The sequence below is a fragment of the Phalacrocorax aristotelis genome, chromosome 3, assembly GCF_949628215.1.
Source record: "Phalacrocorax aristotelis chromosome 3, bGulAri2.1, whole genome shotgun sequence".
NCBI lineage: Eukaryota > Metazoa > Chordata > Aves > Suliformes > Phalacrocoracidae > Phalacrocorax > Phalacrocorax aristotelis.
The window spans coordinates 92,371,392-92,389,705 of NC_134278.1; the positions used below are offsets into that span (position 1 = coordinate 92,371,392).

At 45.4% G+C, this 18,314-nt stretch overlaps 1 protein-coding gene across 1 annotated transcript; it reads left to right on the forward strand.

The window, feature by feature from the left end:
• The first annotated feature begins 1,459 nt into the window (after window positions 1–1,459).
• LOC142055662 (syntabulin-like) lies at window positions 1,460–12,903 on the forward strand. Its single transcript, XM_075089780.1, is given in 5 exon segments — window positions 1,460–1,477; window positions 1,740–2,423; window positions 2,425–2,488; window positions 2,491–2,827; window positions 12,789–12,903. Coding segments are annotated over 5 exon segments (1,218 nt in total).
• Window positions 12,904–18,314: the final 5,411 nt, after the last annotated feature.

Here is an 18,314-nt window from a genome sequence, read left to right on the forward strand (position 1 = left end):
GTTTCAGGGTGCTCGGCTTCTTAACTCACATGTGGAGCTGAACTCAGTCTGTACGCTTCCTTACCTGGCTGTGTCTGCAGCTGGGTGCCCTTGCCAATGGCCCAGCTGCCTGCTCTTGGGCACCGTTTTGGGTGAGGAGATGGCTAGGTGTTTTAAAGTTAAATGTCTCATTTGAGGTAATGGCACTGAAAACAAGTACGATAAATAGTAAATTTTGTACTATAGCCACAAATCAGCCATTTTCTCAAGTACTTTGGTTTGCCAGAGGGAGTCACTTGTGTGGACACTGAGGAGCCCAAAATGAGTCAAGCGCCATATCAGTCTATGGGATGTGTTCCTTTTTGCCAGGACTGAAGAACTGTAGGAGTGATGTTATGTGATGGTGTGATGGTTTTTTTTCTTTTCAGGCAATCAGGGAAATCTATTTCTTGTGGTCACAATTGCAGCACTAAGCCAGAAAATCCGGAGCGGTATTTGACTCCTCTGCAGCAGAAAGAAGTTACAATACGGCATTTGAAAAAAAAGCTGAAGGAATCCGAGTGCAAAGTTACAGAAAGGTATATTTCACTTCAGAAATAAGACTGGACAAGATTTATTCAGGAGCATTAAGGGATGGGAGTCCTGATCATTTGTACTCTTTTCTTGACCATGTAAAGTTTTCATTAAGAGATTTGAAATATGATCGGGCTGATTAGGTTGTTTTCAGGTATTTAAGGTTGCATTGTGTGCTCAGTGAATATGTACCGTGCACTTTTGTTACAAATATGGCTGTCTCTTTTTCCCTTTTTTTGAACTTTCCCGATAGAAGACTTTCAAAGGATAGTTCTTCACCAGCCTACTTTAGCACTGAGACCTTTTGTACATAAAAAAAGTTCCACCTCACTCAGAAAATACGACGACAAATGTCCCCCTTTTCCCCTAATGAAAGAAAAGCTCTGACACAAACTAGTGTGCCCGCTTGTGGTTTTGTTGCTTAGATATGGACTTTTTTGCAATAGCACTTTGTATGGATGCTAAGCGAAGAAGCAACAATGTACATTACACAGCAACAGATGTTCTCTCTTTTACTAAAGCTGTGCTCTGAGAACTGGCTTTCCAGCACACACAACCCAAGCGGGCACAAAGGGTTTTTTGAATGGAGCCCCAAGGTAGAGTCCCAGGGACCCCTTGGTCCTGCTTTGGGTGGCCCAACATCTGTACCTGTGAGGGCTGGATCTCACGCAGGGGGCCTTTCTCCCCACTTGCTTGCAAGTGAAGGCAGAAGCCTCTGGATCCATGCTGGGCTGGGGGGGTGCAAAGCAAGCCGGGTGCAAAGCAAGCCAGGTGCCTGCAGCCCTGAGCCATCCTGCTGTCTGAGGCCACTGTTGGCTCTGGCTATACGTGACGAGCTGCTGGCAGGCACAGGGGACACATCCAGGCAGCTGTTTGTCATTTCCTCCAGGGTGAGGCAGTAGATGAGATGTCAAGCACTGTACTGGTTGGACCTAACCCAGAGGCCACCACTTTCACCTCAAAGTGTCCAGTATCACAGCATAGCCCACAAGGCTGCTGGCTGTGTGGCAAGGTTGGTGACTCCAGCTAGGAATCAGCCAGTGTGTCTTGGCAGCCAGCTGACATCTCTGCCAGTTCTCTCAGAGGTGGCAGCAAACGATGCATGGAGGAATTTGCTTCTTCCTTGGAGCATCTTTGCAGCATAGCCACCCCAGTGAGGTGGAGCCTCACGTTGACTCTTTAACTAGGCAGTCACCAGAAGTGTTACGATATTTTTATTTTGCTCCAGGGAAAGAGAAATCGAAAAGCTCAAAGCTCAGGTGGAACGTATGAAGGAAGACTGGATCGAAGACGAGTGTAATCATGTGGAGATGGAGCTGAGCCTCTTGGAAGCAAGGAGGGAAATTAAAGAACTCAAGCAAGTTATTGAGAGCATGAAGAACAGCTTGGCTGAGAAAGACAAAAAATTTCAGAAATACTTCCTAGAAATAAGCATTGAGAACAAGAAACTGGAATCTTTGGTGTCGAGCATGGAGATGGCCCTGAAGAGCTCTGTGAGAGATGAGCAGCGCCCGGAGTACACATGTGACTCTGAGGGGAAGCCGTTGTGTACCACTATGCCAGACAGCCCCACCACAGAGGACCAAGCTCTGGAGGAGCTGGCAGATAGTGGGCTGTTTCTTCATGAGGACACAGCTAACGGGACTGATTTATTTGAAGAGAGTTTGACCACCACAACCCCTGAGTTGAGTGAGCCAGCTCCCTCCAATTCTACTGTGAATCAAGAGATGCTTGAAAATGTTCTGGATGAAAAACTAACTTTTTCCCAGGAGGAGGAGGAGAAAGTCAGAAACATGATGGTGGAGCAGACCATCCAGACTGATGTGGTGCCATATAGCCTAGAAGGGGAGCAGTTCATTCAAAACATGTTCAGAGCTCAGAGCTCAAGATGCCTGTCCTCTAAGCCTGCCTTCTTCACTGAAGGAATTGGGTCAATTTCTCTTGAAAGCCTCAGTGATTCTGGTATCATTGTGGACTTAACTCCAGGTGAGCCAAACTCGACCATCCTTTTGTCTCCTGTGACACCTCCATGCAGGAAGGTGGAGCACGGAGTTAATGAAAACCATTTTGTGAAAGAACTTGATTTTACAGAACCTCATGATGATGAAGTCTTTGGGTACGTCAATACTGTTTCTCAGACAGGAATAAAGAAGAGATACTGGAGCAGCAGACTCGCCAGCGATCTGGCTGTAGCAGCCCCTGTTGTACCAACTATCATGCGGCCTTTCAGTACTCATGGAGCAGGAACAGATCTCATTTACAGTACTAGACCATTGTTTTGCAGTTCTGTCCTAGTCCACCGTTTTGCTCTTGACTATTTGATTTGCCCTATAAATTGGTTTGAAAACATGTTACTTGTTTCAGAATGGAAAAGGTAAAGCCTTTCTACAGGATGTTTGTAACTGGTGTTTTTTGAGAGTACTGCTGCCTACAGAAATAGTCCTCCTGCTCCCAGTCACCATGTTCCCCACCCCCCCACCCCACCGCGCTGGTGTCTTTCTGGTGCCAACATATCTGCACAGTGAACATGACCAGGGAGATCAAGGAGAATACAGTGAGTTCTCTTTCATGTTTGTTTGCTGAATGTTAATTTGTTGTTTGTTAAGCTCAATGAGTTTCCCTGGCTGCTTCACTGGGCAAATATACCAGCACTTTGCACTGGCTCAAGAGTAGCGTGAGACGTGCATGGGAGCAAACGGCCAGAGAAAGGTGGGCTATTTCTTTAGGCAGCACTAACCTAAAGCTTTTGTGAAATTACAGTGTTGAGTGACACGGAGGCTTGTTCCCGCTAAGGATATCACACATGTATTCCAGAGAGCATGCTAGTGTTATCCATTCGTTGTCCAAAGAGTCAGTTCAATTTAGAGGTAAACCCCCTATTCCCCAGGCAGTTTCCAGCACATTGTTTGTTCCTGTCTTGTGTAGTGTTCTTCTCAGTTGTACAATTGCTTGAGTGTTTCACTGGTCTTGTGTGTTTACAGGGACTGTAACCAAAAAGGTACTTTGTTGAGAGTCTTGAAACGTGTTAGAAAGATAAGTATAGGTGTAGGTACAATTTGAGTGTTAATGTTGTTTTAAAGTTTTAATGTGTTGGAATGTTGTAGTCATATGAGCCCTTTGAAATGTATTGTGCTTTAGCTTATTGTTTATTTAATTGTTTCATTGTAAATTACCTTTATAATCACAAGTTCAATGAAGCCTGTTAGAAATGGTAAATGTGTGAGTGTTTTATTGTAGCAAAGCCATATAAAATAGCCGGTCTCAGCTGAGCTATTGGGCACAGGCAGAGCTGGCGGAGGCACTGTATCAGGGCATAAGGAACCATCAGGACCCAAAGAAGAGAATTCTGCTGAGAAAAACTTCAATACAGCTCCAAGCATAAGCACTCAGGCAGAGAAAAAGGCTCCAGTTGGTCTGTGGACACACATGCCACCTGCATGACTGCACCCATGCTGAGTTAACAAATGCAAGTGCCTAATCTTTAATTCAATGCAATCTTCCAGAAGCTTGTAACTGCTCATTTCTGTGCTGCCAGGAGAGTGTCAGTCTTCCCGGCATTTAACAGAAGTCCAGAATACCTTGTTTAATTAATCTGAGAGCCATGCAGTCTCAGTGTGCCCACCGAGATGCCACTGTGACCATCAAACCAGAAATTCTTCCTGTCCAAAACTTGAAATCCATGCATAGTTCAGAGGAGGGCAATGCTAACCAACAGGCGACATAGCGGTGTTTGCCTGCCTCCACCCAACCAACCTTTCAACAACACCTCTGGCCGGTTAAACCTCACTGGCTTCCTGTTCTCCCCTCCAGCAAAGCAAGTGTAATATTTCTCTGTGCAACCCAGAGCAGAAGAAGCCTGGTGAAGCCAGACAATGCCATGCACTGCCCTGCCGCTTTGGGGAAGAATGGAGTTATTAGCCACAAGGAAGGAGGAATAGTTGGCCAGCATGTGGGGAGCATTTGCAACACTCAAGAGGGTGACATGCACCAATGCTTACAGAGGCAATTCAGAGACCTTTTGCATCCTTGTAATGCGAGGGTTCTGAATTACTTGTGTTTGCAACAGATTCCCTAGTGTTCATTAAGCATTTCACTAAGGAAGAGGAATCGAACAGGCATGTTGATGTAACACAGGCTCCAAGAGTTCACAAAGATGAGAACACGAGAGCGCCTTGCTTCCTCTGCCAGCAACTTCCTCTTCCATGCTCACCTACCTTGTTGGGTTCCTGCAGGCCACTTGACTTGCCTTATGACACTACTGCAATACATAGTTGCTGCAAAGTCACTTTCAAAAGCTTTTCTTTTAAGTACCTGGGCACAAGGGCCAAAATTAATAGGTTGGCGGGTGGAGGGGATGGGACTGGAACACATGACACAACATGCCTTATTGCTACTTCAAAGCATGTCTGTTCAAGGCTGAGAGCGCAATATTTTATATGGGATTTTACCATCTTTATCACAATTTTGGGTCTCTCTTTAACAGCCACTATTGTTTAAGTGATCTTTGCTTTGAGCGGTGGTGAAATGGAGCATAGTTTAGAGGACTAGTTTAGATCTTCAGTTCTAGGAGAGAGATTCACCTGTGACTACGTGGGTGTCTTTTGCAGCAAGCAGGCAACAAAGCAGTATGAACCTACACTTACATTTAAAATGTCAATAGGCTGAACTCATTTCAAACCATGTTTTGGACGTGGTCCATGTTTAAGACACAAGGCGCTAACACCAGAATAACGTCAAAATTGCTTCTTGCCCTTAAAAATCTTCTGTCCGCTCAACTCTCATAAGTTATTTAACTATGCTCAGCAAGAGAGTTCCCGTCACATTCCTGATAGAAGTCCGTGCTCTGATCTCTACCTGAAATACAGCTCGCTTCCAAGCTGCCGCCTTTCCTCCTCCATCCTGCAAGTATGCAGACAGCTCAAGGTACCCTTTGAAAGAAGAGGCCTGAAGTACCACGATAAATGCTCCAGTCCCAGACTTTGTGGGGCTGGCCTTTGCTCCCCGATCCACAGAGGATATCCCAGTTGTTGTGACAAATGTACCACCTTGATTTTTCCCCATCTAATATTTGGCTTTACTCTTACCCATGATTCACCTGGATCCTGCTGCTGCTGTATGGAGCAGCTAGGGGAGGACCATTAGCCTCCAAAGAGTTCAATAAAACCTCCTCCTTTTTCTGAGTTGAGAAATTGTTCATACCATACTGAGGCAAGAATTGAAGTCTTGCCTCAAAGTGTGCAGGCGGGGAGGACAAGCAGGGCATAGGTTAAGGGTCAGGTAGCAGGTGGCTGCTTGAATTCATGCTTACAGGGTAGCGTAGGAACCAAGGCGGCTCCTTCCCTGGTTGAAGCAACACCTATTGATAATCCCATTATGCATTTCTCTTTCTAATCCAGGCTCAAAGAAGCCTTTCTTTAATATTCAGCTGAAGAGGTACCCAACATGCCTCTCAGCTGCTGAAAACACCGAGGCACAGGCACTGCCCACCGCCTCACCAGAGATTCACCTGCATGCTTACTTAGGTCCACCCACTCACAAGGCTCTTCTTCACTTCTGATCCCTTCCTCATTTTGCCTTCTTTCCCCCCCCAAATCAACTACCTCACCTAAATCCCAACCGCTAGAAATGCGCTAAAATTGAACCACTGTTTTATTTATGTCCTACATGAGCAGAACAGGGGAGCATTTTCCTCCAAAACCCTTCAGACAAATGAACATGGGGCATTGCAGACACAAGCAACTGTAGCGCAGGAAAACATATGAAACCAATGCATGCTGTTTTGACATACAGACTACTACCTACGAGAGCACTGTACCCTTTCTGGCATTATGTCAGGACTTGGTAGAGTAGATGGGAGCAATTCCTAGAGCAGTTGTGCTCAAGTACAGGCAGGGAAATGGAGGGAAGAACAGCAAAACAGTGTGAGTACGCAGCAGGAGAGGGCAAAGCAACGCAGGAGGGCTGATGTGCAGGAGGTGGCAGCACCTAATCGTTTTTAAAACGGCTGAAGGCTCAAAAAACACGAGCATTCTCATGACGCAGTCAGGGGCTTTGTTTCTAACTTCTTAACTAGCCAATGTTTTGTTATTTTTAATAAATAACATCTAGTTGCACCTATTTTACATTGTCTCAAAAATAGCAATAGTAAGCACTAAACTAATTTTTTTAGAAAGATGCGATGTCGCTTCCAACCTAAACTAGGCAACAGGTATTAGGTTTCCCTGCCCTGTGTCAGCAATAGGGAAAGAATTACGACATGTGCCTCCTTGCTTCATCGGTGTGGTTAAAAGGACAGACGCGGATTGCTATTAAAGCTTATTCACAGACTTTCTTCTTATCTCCAATCCACCATCAGATACTTTAGAGGTGTGTACTAGGAGCAGATTTGCTTGCCATACTGCTGTTCAGTCTGGACAGACTGTAGTCATCGATTCTACTCCAGCCAGAACACTTGCGCAGAAGATACACACAAAAGGGCATATTGTTGCTTTCTAAAAGGTATTTTAAAATTTCACATTTCTCAATGACTTCTTTAATGTCTAAAAATTGCTGTCAAATCAGTTGGTCTGTGCAAGGTTTTAAGCAGCATGACAAGCATACTAAGTATTTTTTAAAACTTTTCTCCATGACAAAGGCCATTCAGAGTAAGTCTTACTGTCTTTACTTTCTCAAGTACTTCTCTTTTAAGCAGAACTTGTGTCTTACAACTTAGTTAAAAATTCTATTTTTCGAGGCAGAGGTGATCTAGTCCCCCCGCCCCTTCCCATTCTGTTACAACTTCACAGGACCCTGGATACACAGGGAACCCGTCTCAGGCACAGGATTTGCTGTCCTCACTCATCTGCCACAAGACAGCCCATGAATTCAGGGATAATAGCATCCGCACAGCAGAAGATGCAGGAGGTATTCACTGAAGTTCTGAGCTGCACCTAATAACCACATGGACCCTCCTCCTCCCACACACCTTGCCCTCCAGCAGACATTAACTTTTCTTCTTCATTAAACTACTGTTGTCTTCTACTGCCTATTTACCTTGCACGCTTTTCTGAGAGGAATTCCACTGTAAATACATACAGTAACTGTACAAAAATGGAACCTGAGAAGTGCTGTTAACTGAACTGAGAATTTTCACACTTAGATGTATTCACAGGAGGACACCTTTTTTTCAGTTGTACTACCTATGCAACAAGTATACAGCGTGAGACTTTTTTTTCCCCTTAATGTAGGAACTAGAAGAATTTCTGCTAGAAATACAAATTTACCAATACAAGTAAGTGATTGAATTGCTCCCCTACATTCACAACATTAGCCTTCATAAGAAAGGAGCAGCACGCACCACTGCTGTGTAGTGATGCCCCTGCTGTTAACCACTGTAGTGTTGTAAAGGGGCAAGGTAGCACAGGGGCTGCAAGTGACAAAGTGACAAGAAATCCACTTTTGTGTTCAGCTGTAACTTGTGCTCTACCAGAGCGTACTCTACCAGGAGTACGTTGAGAGCCGTAGGTCACCTTTAACAAGTAATTTTCTTCTGCACGCGTCAATATTATCTCCCATGGAAAAATGTGAAACATTTATAAATACCTTTATGGAAAGGCAAAAGCAGACATTCTCGATCAGGCAGGAAGCAAAGGGTTCTTTAAAACTGTTTAATTACATGTTTCAGGTAAGCATAGACAATACAGGAGATTTACCACACTCTTAGGTATTTCCATTCTTTTCTCTAGGCTTGAACTATTCATTAAGGATGTCTTTCAGTCAACATCCTTGCTCAATCACTTTTGCTGCAAAGAAGGGTGCTGGAATAGGACTATTGCAGGAAACTTCATTCCATCAAGGCATGATTTTCTGTGGGCTTTTTTTCTCCTTTAATAACCACCTACTAGTCGTTGAAGATATTCGGAGAGAACCCTGCCTTCCAAGACGCCCTGAAGAATGTACTGACACCAAACGGTTGGAGTCCTAGAAATGCTGCAGCCCTAGAAATACTTCAATCAATACCAATATGTATGTTGTAGAGCTGAAATTCTCTTTTTCATTGGCACTGTGCCACTGATGCCTGGCTTGTGTCCGGACACTTCTACATCAGTTTTGTTTTCTTCTTCTTTCATTAGCCTTTGGGCTTCTTCCCCCATTTTCTTTCGTTGCTGCGCTGCTTCTCTTTTATTTTTCTCCCTTTCTGCTACCTGTTGTTGTCTGCAATTAAAGAAAATGTGAACTGCTAAAGAACACGAGTCCAATTTTCAGCATACTTTAAGTTCCTGTCAGAAATGGGTTATAATTAATAATTTGCCCAAATATTTTGCAATCTAAAAGCCACTCAGTTCTCAAGGATTCAGTGTGTCAGGGAGAACGTAGGACAGTTGTAAGGCCCAGAGCTATTTAGACAAATCTAATGCTTCAAGCAACAATACTAGCTGTCTTTTTCAAAATCAGACCAAAACAATTTGACTTGCCTAGGACATTGGCTTGTGTCCCTCCTTCCCCTCAGCAGAGGCATCAGAAGCTATCCTCTTTGTAATGCAAGTACTACAAACATTTTCTTCATGATCAGATGAGGTGACAACTTCTAATGTTCCTTTTCATGTATTCAGCATCTGTGTTGTATTCTATTGCTCAGTACAGATAGAAACAATAGCCTTTAAGGAAAAAAAAATTAAAGTCTACAGTTGTGTATCCTTTTAGCATTATTTCTTATCACTGCTATAAAACCCCAGACATCATTACCTGCTAGCTCAGAGAATCTGTCGACAGAAATAGGTTTCTAATTTCAACAAATACATGGCTGACTAGAGCAAAGGAAAAAAGTAACCCCCAAATCCACTTGTTTTATTCCCCACTTCAGCTAGAACACATCACTGAGTGGCGCTGGGGCAACAACTGGATCCATACTCCAAGTGGCATGTTGCAGCTCTCTCCTCGATTGCATAAGTAGTAACAGAACGATGTTAGGAGGTCGCTGCCGCTTCGCATTCAGTTTATTAGATTAGAAAAATCTGTCAAGCTGCTTGCAAGAGGACTTAAAAATAAAAATGAAGCTTCATTAGTTTGAAAAGGTGAAATTTAACACAGATTCGGTAAGAATAAAGATGTGCTTATTAAAAGAGAATCAAGAATTCTCATTGACAAGGCCGTAAGGAGTTAACTTTCAACATGCCTAAACTACGCGTGCGCATCCACATAAGTGTGTAAAATGCAGAGAATTAAAAGCTGTCATCATTGGATGCAGCCGTGTCTGGTAGATGCCAACTATGGACAAACTGGGCACACAAAACTTAGAAGTATTTGAGGTACAAAGGCTTCATATTATCTTTGGACTGGGCAGGACAGGAGAGGGACTGCACTTATTCAGTACCTTCACGGTTTCCCTTCATTGATTATTAATGGCCAGAAGTTTCCCTATGCTCTGTTAAGCTGCTCTGCTGTCTGTCATGGAAGAGTGAAATTAGTAATTTGCATCAGGATCTACCTCCCAAGTTAACGGAATTCCCAACGGTGTTTTTGAGGTGATGTCCCACTGTTGTACATTCCACCAGAAGGCCAGGTAGGTGACAGTGCTGTCAGTCTAGCATATGCAGAGAAATAATGTTTGCCACTTTACAGTAGCAGATTTTTGTATGTTCCCTGCACCTCTGAACTGATGCAGAAAGGAAGACGGTATATGCGCACTAGCCTGCATGTAAAGGCAGCGGTATTCCAAAAAGCCACATGAGGCGTTAAGCAGTGCTGCTATTCATTTGCAATTCTGAAGCGAGGATAGTCACAGCAGATCATGTTTCTGCCCCACCCTATAAACTGCACAACACACAACTCCTCTGCACAGAGAGGTGGTTTCCATGCACTCCGCTGGCTGAGTAATTTTATTGGAGTCCAGTAGCATCCAAATGAGAGGAGACCTTCACATTACCTCAGACAGAGGAACTGAAGTCACTGAAAAATAAATACAAGCAATAAATACAACCACAAAGTGATTACCTTTTCACTGCTCTTTTACTTGGTCATTATTCCAAACATTGATCTCTATTCCAAACTTCCTATGCGTATTCAACATAAAGCTACGACCTTTCAGGCTCAGAAAAGGTTTCGTTTCTCAATAAAGAGGCACCTATGATGAACTACAGCCACAGGTGACTCATTCTTTCTGGGTTCCAAAGCAAGAATTTGAGCGGAGTTTGGATGGAATGATGCAAGCTGTTTAAACCAGGGAAGTATTCATTCCTGATGTCAGCCTTGCTTTGCATTCCTAACACAATTTATGCCCGGAAAAACCCAACTCACTGGTTAACAGAACACTAATTATAATCACTGTTAGCACACTCTTAGCAGACCTTCTTATTCCAGCGTGTTTTTACTTACTGTAGACCTACTGAATAACTGTAAGAAGAACGACTTCATACTATTCTTTTACTTCAACACGATTATAAATGTACAAAAAACATTTTCACACATGAGACATTTTATACAGTGCTGCTTATTCAGCCAAAGAGCATTTAGCTTGACTGTTCCTGTTGGGAAAAAAAATAAATTCGTTGGCATTTAGAAAGTCTAAAGGTGCAGATAGGTATCTACAATTTGCAGAAGCAACCAAGTTCTAACTAACTTCAATTAACTGAAAATCCAGTTTAAAGGAAAATCCATTTTATCGTCCACTATGTTGATCACTGCCTGGAAAATTTGGGTACATCTCAGCCCAGAATCTGCTGGGGTGTGGGGAAGAAAGAGACTACAGGAACTTTGCAGGCACTAGTAGCCTACTGCTCAGCACTGTCTTCCAGAATGCTTTGGTTTCCAGGAAGCCATATTGGGCTTATTTCAACTGCTACACATAAATACCAAGCCACCAGAGAAAAGGTCACAGGATATAGTCTTCCCTGTTACTTAACGGAACACAGCCCTCCATTTCTACACAAAAATGATTCCAGTCTAAGACACTTCCAGATATTAACTGAGCACCAATAGGTACCCAGACACAGGCAGCTAAGGGAGATCCTTACTTTTTCTGCACATGGATTTCATTCTCAATAAGCACTGCTGGAGTACAGTCAGCATTAACACTCCGGAGGGTTTGGGGAGACTTTGTCCCCCATTTAGCTGTCTGAAATCTTCAGATCATTTTGTAGACCAAGAGGCAGTCTTCTAGCATTAAGAGACTACAGATCAGTTCCTTACTACCGTCTGCTGAGAACAGAGGCAGGCCTGCCAAGTACTATGCCGAAATGTTAAATGTCAGAAGTTAATTACACCACAGATATATACTGCAAGAGAAACTGTAAACCCAGAAGGTATTGCTTATCAACCTTGCTAAAAAAATCATCTGAGACTTTGTATGGAGTACTTGATTACTGTACTTGTAACAAGTAAGCGTAATACCTTACAAAAAGAATTACACAAAAGAACAAGACAGATCTATGTACATATACTACATCAAGTGTCCTAAATAACTCCACAGCTCAAGAGAAAAAAGCAAAGACAGAGCGCTAAAATATTAATAATTTTTAGATTTCAAAACAAATCCAAAATGCAAATCACGAGTGGGCTTTTCAAAGGTTTACAATCTTAGCCCCTTCAGTATGAAATTGTCCTTAAAAATTAACACAGCACTACTACTCTTCAGCAAGAAAAACCCCAACAATTCTCTCCTCCTTTTTTAACCGTAACATGCAATTTTGAGGTTTCAGACAATTTTACATGTCAACAACATTTAAGTCAGAACATTTCCAAGCACTTCACCTGCATTATGCAATGTTTGTTCTTCCTAACGATTTACAAATCTAAGAGACATTTTACTGAAGCTGATTTAAAATACCCCCAAAAAACCAAGAAGATGCACGCTTCCAGGGTTTCGCAGTGATGAACTGTCAACAGGTTTCAGTCCCGGTCATTTATTTGTTGGAGCCCTAGCAGGTGAGTGTCCACTTTGTTGCTGGGCTCTGGCAAGGTTGCCACTTACATGGCAAAGCAAGCAGAGAGGCCCAGCGTTGGTGTGGTTGTGAAAGGGCTGCCAAGGGATTGATGTCATGGAAAAAGCCAAATGGCTTGGGAAATCTCTTTATTTTATGTCATTTTTCTTACCTTGGCATATCCAATCTCCCTCTGAGATGATAGAAGTGGTTCATCCTGCAATGCAGCTGCCCTTGTCTTGGGACGCATGTCCATCTGCGAGAGGTTTCTCAGCCCTGCTCTTTGCCAGTAGCTGTCATGTCCTGTCTTGCCCTGTCCACCAGCTGCCCTTGTGGCAGCTGCTGTGGACAGCTCATGTGGGTGGCGGACAAGCTGATTTACTGTGCAAATAAAGGGGATGAGAGGTTGCCTGTCTGGATGTGTACAGGTCTTCCCTACTGCCCTCAGGTATAAGGCAGTGCCACCCACCACCACCCAGGGACTTGCCCTACACGCTCAGCTTGTGTACAGACAGCTGTGCTCAAAATGCCTCAGGGCTCCTCACATCTCCTGAAAACCTCCCATGTGGCTCCCATCAGCCACCAAGTAGCCCCTGGTCACAGGGTTTGGCCACACCTGTGCCATTCACAGCTTTCTTCATCTGCCAACAGGAAGGAGTGAGGGCAGGAGGAAGAGCAGGAAGAAGGGGAGGGACAGAAGGAAGGAAAAGAGGGAGGGAAGAAGGTTGCATTTGGCAGCTACCTCCAGCAGCTAGAGCCAGAGCAGCTGACAGTCACCGTGGGAGAGGCTCACAATGTCCTCAGCAACTTCCACCACTTCTTTGCCCAGCGGCCTGGCTGTTCTGACAACTTTTCCAGATGTGCTCTTCATTCCTGAAATCGTGAGTTCTGGCTTCTTCCTGGGGAGGGCAGATCCTGTTTGCAGGGCATCCAGCACGCTTCATGCTGCAGGTGCCTGAGGGATGAGACCTCATACAAAGCATGTGGTTCAGGACCCGTGCCAGGTCTCTGAGCCATAGGGGTCTGAGGGCAGCCCCTGGTGCCTAGCTCACTCTCAGAGAAAAGCACAAGCCCTGAGCTGGGAGCTCTGAAGCTCTCCTTTAGTCTGCAGGGGATTTTTGTGGTGTATCTGTAAACATTTTGTAATCTCCTGCCTAACAAAATGGAAGGGGTTGCTGGTAGGTTTAAACTAGGTTGCCAATTTGAGCCGATTAATTAATTGGAAGATGATTTTAGCAGCTGAAACAGGCAGAAGATAAACGGTTTGCTTAAAGCAGGGGCTAAAGGCAAGCTGAAGTAATTGTTCACAGCAGCAAAGACTCAAGGCTGCTGAAGCCGTTCTGCTCAGCTGCAATGTTCCCGAGCTGAAGACACAGAGCGCTGGACCTGGGTGCGTGGGCAACAGTGGGTGAGCAAAGAGTGAACAAACACCTTATAACTTCTTCCCATATTGTAGTTTCCTTAAGCAGGAGAAGATCATAATCTTAATAGGTTTGGCACAGGTGATTAAAAGCAGTTGCTGCGAGCACTGACTAGAAGATGGAAAGTTTCAACTAAAGTCTTTTTCCTGTGTCTTCTGCCCATGAAGCCTGCTCTTCTCACAACAGTTTGAGAGGCTTGTTCCAAAGCCTGAGTACTTTCATCCAGCACTGAGGGGCTTGGCTGAGGGTTGTAGAATGGCACTCAGATCACTTAATGCTAAAACTTCAACTTTGCCCTTTGTGACCAAATCCTTCCTTGCCACCCAAGTCAGTCCACACTCCTGGGATTTACAGCACTTACTTCATTCTCCTAGCTGTCGAGCAAAGAAGAATTGGAGTAAAGCAGGCGTTACTGATGTATAAGGAGAAGTTTGCCTCAGCTCCTCCAAATACGCTCTGGGGACTTGGTCTCTGCCCAGGGCCTGAGAGCATGGTCTAGGTTTCCTGCAGCTGCATGAAGGTGGGTACAAAGTCCCTGTGGAGGTTCTGGTGGGGCAGACACTTGCCAGCCACCTCTACCACTGGGTTACGGTGGTCCTGGTGCTGAACATGCTGTTGGCATCAGCATATTACGGTCGTGGCTGTGCCTTGAACTGTTTGTAATCCCTTTCTCCAGGGGATTTGGCAAGGCAGCTTGCTTAATGAGACGAAAATAAGCACCCTATCCTCTGGTTTGGGTAAGATCTGGAAATGTGCATCCTAAAGGCTAAGGAACCACCTGGGAAAGAAGAATGTTGCATAACTGGATTTCTCCATCTCTGGAGGCGTTATGACTCTAGGTCGTCCAGCTGTATTATCTCTGTGTACAAAAGGGGCAGCTGCCTCATATCACAGCATTCAGAAGGACAAAGAGTTTCTCAGTCCGTAGCGGAATCCAAGGTTGCCTGCAGTGGACTAATATGGTAACCACAAAAATATTTGTCATTTCAAATGCTAAGACAGATGCGAAAAAGCCAGAAGGTCCTGCCCGCAGCTCATACGATTGCCACATCGGGGTGTGCTGATTAAGAGCTACCATTTTTTATTCTGTGAGGCTGGGTTTCATTCTTGTAATCTATTTCATTTGAAGAGTCTTCTGCATATCTGGATAGCCAGGCCTAGGTGGAAAAGCTGAAATGAGCTGAAAGCAGATATGTTTGCTTTGTAAAGGCTATTTAAAAGACTTTTTTTCCTCAGACTGTTGTCCCCAACCTGCTGTGTGTTTATTGGAAGCCTCTTGACCCTTTCCTCAGTTTTATGACTCTTCTGAACCAAAGCCAGTAATCAAACCACGCAAACATACTTGTCTGAGTGAGAAATCGCATCCTGCAGAAAGGAGAGTTGGGGAGTGGTAAGAAATGAGAAGTGATACTTCTTCCCCCAACCTCTTATCTCACCCCACTTGTGTTGGATTTTAATGGAGCAGCGGTGAGGTTTTCTCCAGGACCTTTAGCTGCAACGCACTCATGGTGTCATTGCACGATTTATTACAGGGACTGGATTAGTTTTCAAGTGTCAGTCTTTGGTTGTTATTAGAGGCAGCAAAACAGCAGCACTTTGGACAACCTATTTGCACTCAGATATTTGCAAGGTCTCAACCGCATCCTTGATTTAATGTATCAATTTGTGTAATGTAACCAATGAACTTTCCTACAAATGTGGGTGACACAAATGATGTAACATTTTCTGAGTATTGTAAATCAGAAACGTTTTTCTCCACTTGCAAAAAGCCTCCAAGGAAATGGAAATGCCGTGACCTGTATGAGTTGGCACTTGGATGGTGGCAAAGGCTGGCCTGGGATACACTGGCGATCAGAATGCTCTTAGAGTCAGTGAGGCTGTCTTACCTCTGGAGATTTGCCTGCGAGCCCAAGACCAGCCAGTGATGAGGGATAGGTCCCCACAGCAGCACCAGTCTCCACGCAGTGTGCGTTCAGCCGAGAAACTCCTCATCATAGGATGCTGCATAGACTAAACTTTGCACAGGTTCAAGAAACAACTGGGCTGATTTGAGGCAGAGAAAAGCTGCTGAGTGTGTTGTAGTGCAAAGACACCGTTTGCAGCTCAACACTCTGCAGCATTGGACATTGTGCTCTCATCCTCTGGTGTAGGAATCTGCTGGTGGAGAAAAGGTAGAGCCTAGATGTAGCTGTCCTTGCGTTCCCCATCCCACCAAAAAACCCAAGGCAAACTCCCAAGCCTGGGTGAGAAGAATGGGGTCCCACCTGCTACTGGAGCAGCAGCTGGTGCATTGTGCAGCTCTGGTGTAGCCAGCGAAGGAAGACCCAAATAGCTGGAGCAGCAATACAAGTCCTCCTTCCCAGGAGAAGCTGGGAGCCCCAACCTTATTTCCCCTACCAGAAAGTAAAACTGGCAGTATTACCTCTCTTCAGCTTGTTCTCTCTCCTTTCAGGGTAACATTTTCACGTGGCCTTCATTAAGGCCATGTCTGTGCTGTTTGTGCAGCTGAGCTGCCTTTGACAGCACTCCTTTCAGGTATCTGCCACACTGGGTGTGAAGCAAACATGCCCTACTGGGATAAGCTTCCCTGTTCATCGACACCAGCCTTCAGAAATGTCTGAACCAGCCTCCTGAGCACACTGATGTGGGGAGGGCATGAATGGCAGTGACACCAGGAGGCAGGGCCACAGGCAGGCTTTTTTTGGGTCAAGATCAGAGGCAGGTGCTCCCAGCTAAATACCCAGTTTCAAGTGGAGGCTGGGAAGAACTCAGAGGTATCCCTGGGCTATTGCCATGTGCAGTGCTAGCGCCAGAGGTGTGCGTGGCCTTTGGCTCTGCCCTGGATAAGCCGATTTACCCCATGCTTGCTTTCTCTCCCACTTTCACTTGCAGATCTTTGGGGGCCTTGTCTGGATCCTGGTGGCATCCTCGAAGGTCCAGTTACCCATGCTGCAAGGCTGGGTGATGTTTGTCTCTGTGTTCTGCTTTGTCATGTCCATCACCCTCCTGTGCCTCTACATCTGCGGTGCACATGGGGGCAGTAGCTCCTGGGTCACCTTGGTAAGTGGATGGGACAAACCTCAGGGCCTCTCCCCTCCCTGGTACCACTGGTATACAATGGTCTCCTTTGCTGCTACTGCACACCAAATTGCCGGCTGGGGCTTGCTTGTGTGGGTTCCTTTTTTCCCCCCTTTGCAGTGTGCTCCCTCCTGGGAATGACTGTGTCATCCTTGGTTCTTAGGCTGTCATCTGCCAGGAGACAGCATCTCTGTTCTACCTCAGTATGGCCGTGTTGGAAGCCTACTCCACCTATATCAGCTTTGGTCCTGCCAACGCCGTGATGATGACCGTCTACCAGGAGAACGTTGCTGCTGTGGTGAGTGCCTGGCAAGCAGGGGAAGGAGAGGGCAAAGCAACGCAGCAGGAGAGGGCAAAGCAATGCGGGAGGGCTGATGTGCAGGAGGTGGCAGCACCTAATGGTTTTTAAAACGGCTGAAGGCTCAAAAAAGCATGTATTTTTGTTCTTAAAAACTAGGATCACAGAAACATCTCCTGTGTCTAGTTTAAACGAGTTGAAGATGTTGTTGTGTCAGCTTGAGGGTTTCTAATGTTATTTTTAACTCTTTTAGAGGGAAATGAGCACGCACATGTCGCCCTCCGTGAGCGAGGATGCCGTGCCCAGGCTGAAGCCCGCGCTAACCTCGAAGCTTGCATGCCGGAGTTGAGCACAGAGAGGCGTCACCCTGTGAAGGCTTGGTGTGTTGTAGCAGCTGGTGCTGTGAGGTCTGGCGGCTGGCAGCAGGGGGGAAGCGGCTGCTGGGGGGTTCCCTCATTTGCATAGCCCAGCCCCCTCTGCGTGCATCGGAACGCCTGGGTCCCCCCTGTGGCAGTTTTTGACTGGTCCCTGCCAGTTGGGTCAACGGACCCAGCGCAGGCGGCGGATCCCGCTGGGGCTCCTCTGCCTGGGGTAAATCCCTCGGTATTTGTGATTCAGAAGAGGTGAAAACCGAATCTACGGGTCTCCTTAGACAACCTTCAGGAGCTGTGGGCTGCAGATGGGGGGGCGCCCCCCTTGTCTGCTCCAGTGACTGGTCCCATTGCTGGTCAGAAGTGGAACAGCTTGAACAGGTGAATCTGCCATTTCTCTCCTGGCCGTTGTGGGAGCTGTTTCGGGGGTGAGGGAGTACCTTGAACTCACTGGTTATATTGACGAACTCTTGGTTGCCTAAATATGGGACCGAGGCTGGCTCAGACATGGGTGTCTACATTAGAGACATCCATGCTTAGTCAGATGAATCCCACCCCAATCTCCTATGTTCCTCATCAGGTCTATGACAGCTCTGCTGTTAGCCTTTACTGAAGCCAAGTACGGTTTCTGTCTCTTTTCTTTTTCTTTTTTTTTTTTTCTGTTTTTTTTTGTTTTGTTTAACAGAAAGGAAACCCA